We start from the raw sequence: 12,819 nt of genomic DNA on the forward strand, positions 1-12,819 counted from the left end.
TCTTTTAGAAAATTCACGACCAGTTGCCCAACAGAACTTTTCAACCTTAACCATGACCTGGATGACTGAGAATCATCATAGACACCTAACCCTAACCCTAACCCCAACCCCTAAACCCTAAACCCTAACCCTAAACCCTAACCTTAACCCTAACCCTAAACCCTAACCCCAACCTCAACCCCAACAATGAATAATTTCTATTATAAAAGAACAGTTGCGAAGAAGTGACAGGTCAGTGTCTAATGCTCACTGCTATATACTGAGGATTTTTCTTCAGTAAAATTGATATGTCTGCTTTCCCAGGACAAGGACATGCCTGCTCCTGGCTGATGGTGTCTCTAGCAGTAGAAAATTACCCTCTATGAGGGTCAAGTCAAGTCAGTTTTATTGTATAGATTCACAAATCACATTTGTCTAATTGGACTTCACAGTTTTAAATTCATATTTAAGTTAAACTTAATTAACATTTAACAGGGGGGGGGGGGGGAAGGGGGGGGGGGAACGGCAAAAGGAAAAAAAAAAAAAGGAAGGTAGAAAATAATACAAATTCCCGCCTCTTGCAGTCAATAAATCTGTTGACATCTGTTTGTGTTTGTGTGCGCTCCGCTCAAAACACACACTATTTCACCGTTACTGCTGGCAGATATTCTGCTCCGTCATACGCAGCTTACAGTAATGATTACATCATGTTGATCAGAGGGCCGACTATTTTGAAGAGGGTTTCCAAAGCAGCTGTTACAGCCGTTGTTATCAGATTCACACTTGATTTAACTGTGTATAAATAACAGTCACTGAAATATCTGTAGGAGGCAACCAGCTTCAGCTCATTTCACAACTAAAGTTCCCAATACAGATACACAGATAAACCCCATCTATGGGAGTAACCACAAAACCTAGCTTGTAACTCGTATGTAACAGTGTAACGTTACAGCCAATTGCCAGCAGCGTGATTAACATCGAAAGACGAGGCATTTTTTAGCACACAGCCCTAGTGTTGGTCCAGAGCACTACTTCTCAAATAGTGGTAATTATTGGTTACGAGAACAAAACTCTTTGGACTTTTTGTATATGCTGAAGGAAATCGTAATCCAAAAGTAATCCGTAAGCCAAAATTGCCAATATTAGTTGCTCTAACCAAAATCGGAATTTGCCAAAAATTTGCGATCTGCATCTCTACATCCATCCTAACAAACAAAGTTTCAAGATGAAATGTTTAGGTGCTGCACAATATATCCCATCCACTAACAGGTGCTATGACAAAAACACAGTTAGTGTTAAGTACTTAACCTGTCAGCGGTCATAGAATTCACAAACACCCTACCTTATGCATTCCAGAAACATACACCTTATTGAAAAAAAAAAAAGAAATAGGAAGCACTTAACGTGAAAAATTACCTAGACCTCACAGGACCATTTTCTATGCATGCACAAGGATGCACTTAACGTGAAAAATTACCTAGATCTCACAGGACCATTTTCTATGCATGCACTTTGGCTTTGAATGGAGTTGGAACCTGTTATTTCATTGTGACATCGTGTGGTACACAACAACCTTGTGTAGACGCATTAGTGAGTCTCTTACTATACCGTTCATAATAAGTGGTTAAAGGGAAGCTAATGGATGATAGCTTATCAGAAACAGGAAGTCCATAACTCAGTTTAGACAGGGCACTCTCTGAGGAGAATACTGTTTACTTTACCACAAAAAGCATATTAGGAGACTGTTAGTGGTTTGAACCACTCATGTGTTTCCTTGTGCATTTAGAACTTTTCGTTCCTCTTCAACCAATATCACAGTGAATAAGGCAAAGCTTATAGAAATTTGTTATGTAATGTTAATTAAGTTAGATTGATTTTAACTGGTTGATGATGTTTTTTTTTTGCATCAATTATTTATGCATTCTCATGCAATTATAGCCTTGGTGTTGTTCAATTGATTTTCTTGAAATGGTTTGCTGGGAGAAACATACTGAGGAACACTTCAGTTTTCAGTATGAACAGCTATCTTTATCCTGTAATTCATTATTCCATTAACAATTGACCATTATTTTATTACACGTTAACGCAGTTTGTCATTCATTATTTTTATATTATTTTTTAATTATTTATTTCATTTTATTATTGTAATAGTCAGAGGTGGAAAACGTAATAGTAAAAAAATGTAATTAAGTAAGAGTATCTTTACTTTGCTTGAATTCTACTCAAGTAAAAGTAGCTGTAAGCCGCATGGTTGCAGCGCCTTACGGCTCTCCTTTTCAGTGATTTTTCTTTTCCTATCACTCTTTTTCTCACTACTTGTACTGCGAACATCCAGTACACCCGCCAAACGTTTTTGGGCATCGGGAACATACACCAGATACGTGTTTTTCGTGTGACTTCCACCACAAACACAACATCCCCTTTCTTCCTTCTCTTTTTTGCAGCTTCTTGCACTGCATTAGGAATGGCTACAATTTCGTGGTACTGAAAGTATAATGATAATAATAAAGAATATTGCTGTTCTTTTCTCAAGTTTGTTTTTCTTTTCGCCGTCGTACATCTTGTTGTCGTCACTGTGGTCCTGCTTGGTGGCTCGTATGATGGGTCATTGGACATGGTTCAGAACACCTCCGTTAACCTGTCGTCTTCCACTATGTTTATCGGCCTGCAGTTCATCGCTATTCACTTGGCTAGAACACAGTCTGTCGGTGGCAGACTTGCTCACACGCGGGATGTTCTCCTCAAGATTAGTTAGGCGAAAAGCTTTGCTATGGCTCGTTAAATTGCCAACGCCTTCGCTGCTAACGTTAGCTGTGGCTGCACTCGCGACTGGGTGCTTTGCGTTGATGTGGTAGGCTAAACATGAGCTGCTTTGGTGGCAAGCAAATTCCTTCTTACAAAGAAGGCATATCACTCTACCTTTATCAATGGTGCCATCTGTAATGATAAGTAATGTTAAGTTAATGAGTTGCAGTTCTACCCCCTGCCACCAGAGGGCTGCAGATATAATGTATTCCCCGGATGTGTGTAGGTGTTAGAAGTCATCACGGACGAATAAGAGTGATGACAGCGTACCTGTATGCATGCTTACACCATCGTTAATAAACGTGTTCAGTGAAGAACCCAAGTTTCTTTATTTACTTAAGAAACATTACATGGTACCAGGAGTGGTCCAACAGATGTCATGGAAAGTGTGAAGCCGCCTGAACCTCTGAATTGGACGGGAAATGTGGACTGCGAGTGGCGAACGTTTAAGCAACGATTTAAGCTGTATCTGCAGGCACTGGGCCTGGACACAAAGCCAGACGCGCGGAAAATAGCACTGCTTCTCACCGTCGCGGGACCTCAGGCTGTGGAGGTATATAATACGTTCATATTTGCTGAAAGGGATCACCAGGAACAGTTCGACAAGGTTGTGGACAAATTTGATGAACACTGTTCACCAAAGAAGAACGAGACCTTCGAGCGGTATGTGTTTCGATCCCGCATGCAATTGCAAGGTGAAAGTTTTGATGCTTTTGTGACGGACTTGAAATTGAAAGCAAGAACATGTAACTTCGGAGACTTGAAAGACTCAATGATTCGTGACCAAATAGTGTTCGGAGTGATCGAAAAAAAAATGAGAGAGAGGTTACTACGGGAGCCTGAACTGAAGTTAGCTGATGCTATCAAAATTGGCAACGCCAGCGAACTTGCTCAGCAGCATGCAAAAATATTTAGCGGTCAGAAGGATCAGGAGAGTGCAACGACGCACGTGGCTGCAGTGCATAAGCAAATTCAAAGACAGCGGATGAAACAAAGAAGGATGTCGGTCTGCAGAGAGTCATCCAGCTGATGAATGAGGATTGGCCACGGGGTGAGTGTCAACAATATTACAACATTAGAGGGGAGCTGAGTTTGGTTAATGGACTGCTGTTGCGGAAGAACAGAATAGTCATTCCTCAGTCTCTGAGACCAGACATGCTTAAAAGATTACATGAAGGGCATCTAGGAATGGAAAAGTGCAAGAGAAGGGCTAGAACCTCGATCTATTGGCCAAGCATAAATGCTGATATAGACAGGATGGTGTCAAGATGTGCCACATGTCTAAAACATCAAGCAAAGCAGGCAAAAGAGCCCATGGCAATCACAGAGATACCTGACGAGCCCTGGCAAAAAGTTGGGACTGATTTGTTCTACTTGGATGGAAAGAATTACCTGCTGGTAATCGACTACCTATCCAACTATCCAGAAATTGCACTGCTTCCCAACATGTCAGCGGCCTGTGTGATTAAGCACATGAAATCTATCTTTGCCAGACACGGGATTCCTCAAGTTGTGTACAGTGACAACGGTCCCTCCTACAGCTGCAAAGAATTTCAGGATTTTGCGCAAGAATATGACTTTTGTCATGTGACTTCGAGTCCCCTGTATGCCCAATCAAACGGAAAGGCAGAGAAAGGTGTGCACATAGTCAAACAGCTGCTCAAGAAAGCACAAGAAAGTCATTCAGATCCATACTTAGCTCTGCTGAGTTATCGAGCTTCGCCTCTTGAGCATGGCCTGTCCCCTGCAGAAATTCTTATGGGACGCAGATTACGCACTACACTTCGCTACACCTCTGAACAGAAACAGAAGGAAGTGAAACAAAAACAAAAAGATCTTCAAAAGAGACAAAAAGCAAATTATGACAAGTCAACAAAAAGCTTAGTACCACTGGCTAGGCATGACACCGTGAGAATACATGATTCCAGCACCTGGAGCAAGAAAGCAACAGTTCTTGAAGAAGTGAGTCCAAGATCTTATAATGTCAAAACAGAAGATGGTCAAGTCCTCAGAAGAAATCGACGGAGTCTACTAAAAACACAAGACACCTGGCAGGAACAGACAGAGGAAGATTCTGAGGGAGATCCAGCCTCCACCACATCAGAGGATCCACTGCCAGATGATCACCAGAGGGCTGTAGAGACTGACTTGCCAGTGCTGAGAAGATCATCGCGCCCTGTCAAAGCACCTGACAGGCTGAATCTATAAGGACTATGAGCTGTATCCTTTTCAGTGAAGCTAGAGTTCATGTTTATGTTGTTTATTGAGTAATGTTAAGCTGAAAAGAAGAAGAAAAAAATCAATGGGTTCATAGTCATATGTGAGTGTTAAAATAATATAAAATACTTGGTGTGTGATGTTTTCATCTCAAGAAAAAGGGGGATGTAATGATAAGTAATGTTAAGTTAATGAGTTGCAGTTCTACCCCCTGCCACCAGAGGGCTGCAGATATAATGTATTCCCCGGATGTGTGTAGGTGTGTTAGAAGTCATCACGGACGAATAAGAGTGATGACAGCGTACCTGTATGCATGCTTACACCATCGTTAATAAACGTGTTCAGTGAAGAACCCAAGTTTCTTTATTTACTTAAGAAACATTACACCATCGGGATGTTTTTGAAATGTAAACTTCCCGTTCATTAGACGGACAACTCTCACACGCTTTTCCATTTTCAACTCAAGCACAAGAAGCCTAACACATAAAAACGTGCTAAATGTGTCTGCAATTAATTAATTACGATTAATGAGTTAATTTGACACCCCTAGTTTTTATACATGATTAGGATAATTTAATTAGAGACCAACTGCAATGAAAATGTTATCTGACTCCATTAAAATAGTGGGAAATCCAAACACCCACTCACTTTTCTTTCAGTTAATGCAGATTGTTTTTCACCACATTTAATTTTTTACTCAGTAACAGGTTATTTTGCAATGTAGAAAAGTAAAACACTTGAGTCAAAATGTACTTAAGTAAAAGTAAAATTACAACCCTGCAAGCCTTCAGGTATTGGATATGCCCTGTAGGCCCATACTGTTAGCTGTCTGTCTGTCTTTGTTGGACAGCTTCTGCCTCTGCCAAGTGAACGTCGGGTTCAGCTAGCCTTTAGCATTAACCCAGCCTGATGTTCCCTAATTAGAACATTAGTTAACACAGGAAGAAGTGATCTCACTATAACAACATAATGTTTCATTTCAGCCAACTCTCAGCTTCCTCCATGAGATTTCCATTGTTGGGAATATTGACCGGATGTGTTTCTACTACTACTAATACCACAGTACTTTGTTTCAAAATGTGGAAATTTCGAGCTACACAATGCTAACATTTCTGTTATATCTTTTTTTCTATTATAGGTTATGGAGAGATATATCCTGTTACCTTGCCTGGTAAAGTGGTATGTGTAATTTATGCCATGGTAGGCATCCCTCTCATGCTTCTGGTCATCCTAGATGTGGGAGACTTTCTTGCTATGCTCATGACCAGAGCCTATATCCATATTCACAGACTTTTCAAACTTCTCTGCTCCCACACCTGGTCACCACTGAAGGATCGTAAAAGAGCAGTGGACAGGAGCCAGTGGGCACTAGAGGATGGTACGTTTGTTTACAGCCATGACGTTGTGATTCAGGAACCACTTGACATTAGACATGTGCTGCACAGCCAAGTGGATGTTCGGCACAAATCCATCCAACTTGAAAACAACAAGGAGATATTTGAGAAGATTCTGGCCAGGGAAAATCTACTGAGAAAGGGACCACTGCTCAGAACTTTTTCCTGCCCAGAACTGAATCGATTGCCACCACCACCAAAAGGGTACGTCATATGGGACTTTACAGGATTAGGTGATGGAATGGAAATGTTGGATGTGCCCTTTGTGCTCATTCTTTTGATCGTCTTTGCCTACATTTTCTTTGTTGGTTTGATTCTGCCAATATGGGAAACTGAATTCAAGGGCTTTGACCCTTATTACTTCTGCTTCATTACCCTAACCACCATTGGATTTGGTGATATTGTACCTAATCATCCTAAGTTTTTCATGCTCACCTCACTGTTCATCATTGCTGGCATGGCCATTATGTCCATGGCTTTTAAGCTTAGTCAAACCCGAATTGTGAGTTTCTATCAACACTTCATTAAGGTTGTTAGCTTTAGAGCATGTTCAAATTTTCGAAAGTGAGAAGTTGAAAACATAAAAATATGAACCAATGTGTACTTTGTAGTGGCTATCTGGTGATACAAGCATGAACAAAGTTTGAAATGTGCATGTGCCAAATGCTTTTTCCCAGTAAAGATAGGCGGTATTGAACTAAAGACAGAATCTTTAGGTGCTGCCTATACTGTAGTGTTTTTATAGATACAGCATTATGCCTGTGGTGGGCCACTGGTTAACCTGCATCGATTGTCCTTTATTCTAAGCAGCATAGGATGGACACAAATGTGTGGTACTTGCTTGTTAATGGTTACTATTTTTTCATATTCACCGCAACATCAAATAAACGTTTTAATTGTAAAATGTGCTTGTTGATATGTTGGTATTACCATATTAATGTTAAATAACATAATAATTAATGATAATAATAATATTGATATTAACAAAAAAAGATTATTATTATCATGACATTTCATTAAAAATGCGTAATAGATTGTCTAAAACCGTATTTTTCAGACTATAAGTCGCACTTTTTTTATTTTCTTTGGCTGGGTTTGGCACCTGTTTCTGCTACTCCTACAACTGAAAATTTACATGTTCGTTATGTTCACACTGTCAGCCACTAGAGGGCACTTTAACTGGCTAGTGCAGCTTATACTCCAGAGCGACTTATATATGGGTTTTTTTTTTGTCATTATGCATTTTTTGGCAACTTACCACTTAGTCTGAAAAATACGGTAGTTATCCAGTGGAACCGTTTTGTTCACATTTGTGGCTCAAAATTAAATTTAAAATGTTGACCACTGCATGTCAATACTGTAATTACTATCACCATATGCAGTAATTATGGATTAATACTATGTACTTCAACATCACATAATTTTTGTATTATTTGTATCATTTTGTAGATGTCTTCAAGACCTCATTACCTTAAAGTGTTGTATCCTAAGTTATAAGTACATTTTCACAACCCCATCTATGTACAACGTAGGGGGTTGTGACAATGTACATAAAGAAAGCATTTACTCTTAATCTGCTACTGCCTTGTATACAAGATGAGAGCATGAGTGTGAGTGCCCTTTTTTGACACCAACGTCAATTTTTGGAGGTGACAACAAAGTCATGGGTTCTGTTGGATTGAGGTCAAGCTAGCTAGATAGTTAGATAGATAGCTAGATACATAGATACGATTGACTATCACCGCTTCTGCTTACTGCTCCTTATTATTCTAAACAATAGTATACCTCAATGCTGTGGGGAGAGCCAATTCCTCTAAACCATACGTGTCAAACTCAAGGCCCGGGGGCAAAGTGCGGCCCACCAAGCCAATTTGTGTGGCCCGTGGGTGCTTAATAAGCATCCATGTAGCAGAGAAAGTAAATTAGTAAAAATTAAGTACATAAATAAGCATCCATGTAGCGGAGAAAGTAAATTAGTAAAAAGTAAGTACATTTCTTAACTCTGTCACACTGCGGCCCGGTACCAAATGACCTATGGACTGGTACTGGTCTGCAGACCAGTGGGGGCCCCTGATCTATACAATCTTCCAGTAACAATGGTCCTTCAAGGGGAGCTGTATTGCTAATGTGGCCCTTGGTGAAAATGACTTTAGACACCCTTGCTGAAATTAAATTTGCAGATGACACCACAAGGATTTACTTCAGTAGGTGGTGCGTTGAGCACAATTTGGTTCCTAACATCAACAAGGAGCTCATTGAGGAATAGGGTGTAGCAGGTGTCTGTTCCTGGGGATCCACATCTACCCCCAAGAAGACCTCACCATTCCCTAAGGACTGTAAGAAGAAATTGGCAATCTTCAGACATCCTAATGAACTTTGGTCACTGCACTAAGAACATTCCTACCAACTGCATTATATTACCTGTGACCTGCAATGACAATAAAGTTGACTATAAAGTAATTAACCATTGTGACTGACCCTGCTCTGATGATCATCTTTTTCAAATTTAATTTGATACAATTAGTTATTATATTGTTATACCATTGGTTCCTTATATGTTGGCAGATAGATATAGGCAAATTGAATGGTGTTCATTTCTATAGGTGTCCTACTATTAGATGTCTTGTACAAAGTGAGTGTTGGAGCCATCACAATCGATTCTGCATCACTAAATATTGACTGATATCTTTCATCAGTTAAATATTCATGTGGATTAAACAAGATGTATATTGATTTAGAAAAAATATTTCTGATAGAACAATAGACAACCATCAACAGAAAATGCCGTGTGCATTAGAGCGATGACAGAAAAAAAAGAATTTCCCAGTTGAAGTCAACGTCAAGTCGAAAATGTTTTTTCTTCCACATGTGTGCACTGCACTTTTACCATCAACCAAGAACACACCAAGCTGCCCAACATCGGAAATAGACATTGGAAGGAAAAACATGAGCAGAGAATATCTGTGCAGTCCATTCTGGTGATGACATTGTCACAGAACCAAGTGTAAAAAAAAACAGCCACTTGAGGGTCAAGTTACTTGGAAACAGTAGTTAGTTATTGATTACTGATAACTGCTCCAAGAAAGTAATCCAGTTACTTCGATTACTTATTTCCTTAAAAACTTACATTTTAAAAGCATGCACAAACTAAAATAAAGCAATTGACCTATTCAATCATTATTCATTATTCTATCAAATGAAACAGTCTTTTTACAAAACTTGATGCATTAGTTTCAGTCTTTAAACTTTATGTACATTGTATCAAAAAATTAAATTAAACAATCTGAAGAAAATGATTGAACATTTAAAGCTATTTTCTGGAAATTCCAACATTTAATTCTGAAGAAAATTATTGAACATTTAAACCTATTTTCTGGAAATTCCAACATTTAATGAAAGAAAGCAAGTCTTTTTTTCCTGTCAACTTATATTTCTGCATATCCCAGTATATACGTGTGGTGTATTTCACTAAATAACACACAGACAAACGGCATTCCCTAGCTAGGCTACAACCAAGTTACCAAAATAGTTAAACTTAAAAGTTTAATATATCACAATACGTAACAGAGGTTAGTAGTTATGTGGTTATAATTACACAAAAATGTTTTATTTGTTCTACCTGGCGGAAGTGGGTTGGTCCTCCCTGGGCGGAAATTTGACGTATACATTTTGATATAAAATGTCAGCCACACCCAACCTCTCACTCTTTCTTCAGACTTTGTGGGAGAGGTTAATGGGTTTTTTTTGTTGCAATTTTGCAGAATATATTTATTTTATTTATACTTTATAGGGGCTCGGGTGGTGTCCAGGAGGAAAATGTATTTTGTTCTATATGAATTCCGTCATATCAATACGACGTCTGTGACAGCAGAATGACGGCTCTCATTAAACACAATGCAGAGGCTACAATTAGTTTTGTGTTTATACTTCATTTGCATAAATGTTTACGAAATACAGCAAAAAAACAAACAAACAAAAACTTTTGTGCGGTCTTTGTGTGCGTGTGCATGTTCGTGTACTGCACAACCTGTCCCAACTTTTCCTCATATTCATTAATACTCATATTCTGGGACAAGATGGAAATCATTGCAAGGACAAACGGTGTGTACAAAAATGCGAAGGACAACGGGAGGGTTAAGTCTATATTCACCTGTTCAGCAGAAGAGTCTAACGATTCGGTGAAACTGGATGTCGTACCGGCAGCAGTAATGTCAGCAGGGAGACCCGGGGTTTCCCAAAAAATTTCACATTCCTTGGCCGGCTCGCTAGGTGCTTGTTCAGATTTGATGTGGAATTTTTTCGCGGTAGATACAATTTTTCTTCCCACGCAGAGGTCCGCCGATGTAACACCACGACGTCACTGTCATGAAGCGTCCCGGCACTTCCTGAAGGAAAGAAACAGTAATCTTATTACATTGTTTTTACAACTTGCAGCCTTGCAATCCTGCAGTACTATCACAAAGAACATTGCAGGAAGCAGGCAGGACCCAAATGCAGTACTGGTGAGACTCTTTCTGGTGCAGGTAGTTTTATTTTCAAAGTGCAAGGCCAAAACAACAACAAAAAACTCACTTCTTCACAAGACCAGGAACAAGGCATAAACCAGACTATAGACCTAAGTACAAACTAAGAACTCAAAGGACACACTAAGCTGAGCACAGGAACAGATACAATGATTCAACCAAGACAGAGTGAGGGAGAGGGGTATATATATACACAGGGAGCACCAGGTGACACAAGTGAAGCTAATTACCAACAGGTGAGTGTGATCCAACAGATAACCCCACAAAGACAACAGGGGAAAGGAAACAGACAGACATGACAGAACAAAGAAAACAAAAACAATTGTTGTTAAAAGCTAACAATAACTACTGCAATAATCACTTTTTTGGGTGGGAAAATGAATAAAAAAGAAAATAAGACTACCAGAATCAACAATCACCAACAACGTCCAAATAAAGTGAACCCAAGGAACAACAGAGTGAACAAAACAGCAGTCTAATACTGTCTAATAAAAGGAGAAAAACAACAGATAAAAGACAAATTCTGTCAAACTTTCTGAAGAAAGAAAAGTAGTAAGTAGCGTGGTTTATCGCGCAGCAACGGGACCCTTCATATCATAAGAGCCAGCAGGTTTGCACAGTGCCCTCCAGTGGCAGCGAGGGCAATGACCTGCTATTTAACCTGCTGTTTAATCTTTTGAAGCGTATTGCAGTTATACATCTATAAACGTGTAAGCATCTAGCATACAAAATAAACAAACAAGCCTCGTGCTCAAACCTTTCTAAAAGTATGTTTGATCCTAATAAATCCAGTATTTTTGGGGACGGTTAAAACTCAGCTGCAATAAAGTAAAACTATCACAAGATGGCGCTGCCGTAAAGCATAAAGAAGTGAGACTGCCCGCTTGTGTTTTTAGCAGCTAAAAACGTAGACGTTATCACGTTCGAATGGAAGTCCTTTCCGTTCTTTCCCGCCTCCATTATCAGAGGAAGGATATGTTTGTTATGACAGTGTTCTGGAATTTTCAACGCAAGTGATTCGAAAAAAGGGAAAAAAACTCAAGAGGAAAAATTAATTATGTTAACATAGAACATTATTAATTTTTCCTCTTGAGTTTTTTTCTGTTTCGATTGTGTGTAGACGCGGGGGGGGGGGGGGGGGATACTTAAGGAAAGGGGTCACTAGCCATCTTGAAACTGAGATCTATGTTGATATATTTTTATCGTACTGTAAATTCCGTCTTTCCACTAGGTGTCAGCAGACACCTAGTTCAATAAGTAACTTACAACTGCTGTTTCATCTAAACAGATGTCTGATCAGTACGAATATAGAATCAATGTTACTTGCTTTTTTCTTTTTGGCCTTTTAGAGTACAGTAACTATATATAGTCTACTTATTTAATCGTTTGACTTTTTCCCTAACCTTAAAATAAGCAAAATATTCAATGCCTTACAAGTGAATTAAAATATACAGAAACCCAAAATTGGAATCTCATTATCGTTTTAAAAGAATAAACAGATAATCATACAGTTATAGTACATTAGTATTATCTTTTCTAGTATTTAGAGTAAATTTTATTCCACTACACATACACTACGTAACTTACAAAAAAATTTGTTTAAATAAATTAATAAAAATTTTAAAAAAGTAATACATTTTTACTTTTTATAAATATATATATAAATAAATATATATATATATATATATACAAGGGCGCTTTGGCCCAGAGGCAATGTCTCTGTCATTGGTGTGGAACCCCAGGGTTCACCTCCTGGGCAAGTTCGAATCCCGGTTAGGGCGGTTGGTACCTTCCAGTGGACTCACCACCCGCAGGAAGGTTTGGTATGGTGCAATGTGATTTGGGTGGCGACTGCTGCCCCCGCGACCCGGAAACGGATAAGCGGATGAAAATGGATGGAT

At 39.1% G+C, this 12,819-nt stretch overlaps 2 protein-coding genes across 3 annotated transcripts in view; one reads left to right on the top strand and one right to left on the bottom strand.

Moving 5' to 3' along the window:
- vax1 (ventral anterior homeobox 1) overlaps positions 1-11,770 on the bottom strand; it is a 46,420-nt gene extending 34,650 nt beyond the window's left edge. For both annotated transcript variants that reach the window (XM_025060881.1, XM_008322561.3), the window contains exons 1-2: positions 10,968-11,770; positions 10,546-10,780 (exon numbers count right to left, since the gene is read on the bottom strand). The gene's annotated coding sequence lies outside the window, so the exon portion shown is untranslated. The remainder of the gene's footprint in view (positions 1-10,545; positions 10,781-10,967) is intronic.
- Positions 6,001-7,354, top strand: LOC112487843 (potassium channel, subfamily K, member 18). Its single transcript, XM_025060882.1, has one exon. It carries the CDS (start codon positions 6,199-6,201, stop codon positions 6,961-6,963), a length of 765 nt encoding a protein of 254 aa, XP_024916650.1. The 5' UTR covers positions 6,001-6,198; the 3' UTR covers positions 6,964-7,354.
- Positions 11,771-12,819: the final 1,049 nt, after the last annotated feature.

The sequence above is a fragment of the Cynoglossus semilaevis genome, chromosome 12 (genome assembly GCF_000523025.1).
Source record: "Cynoglossus semilaevis isolate Cse_v1.0 chromosome 12, Cse_v1.0, whole genome shotgun sequence".
In the NCBI taxonomy this organism is placed as follows: Eukaryota; Metazoa; Chordata; class Actinopteri; order Pleuronectiformes; family Cynoglossidae; genus Cynoglossus; species Cynoglossus semilaevis.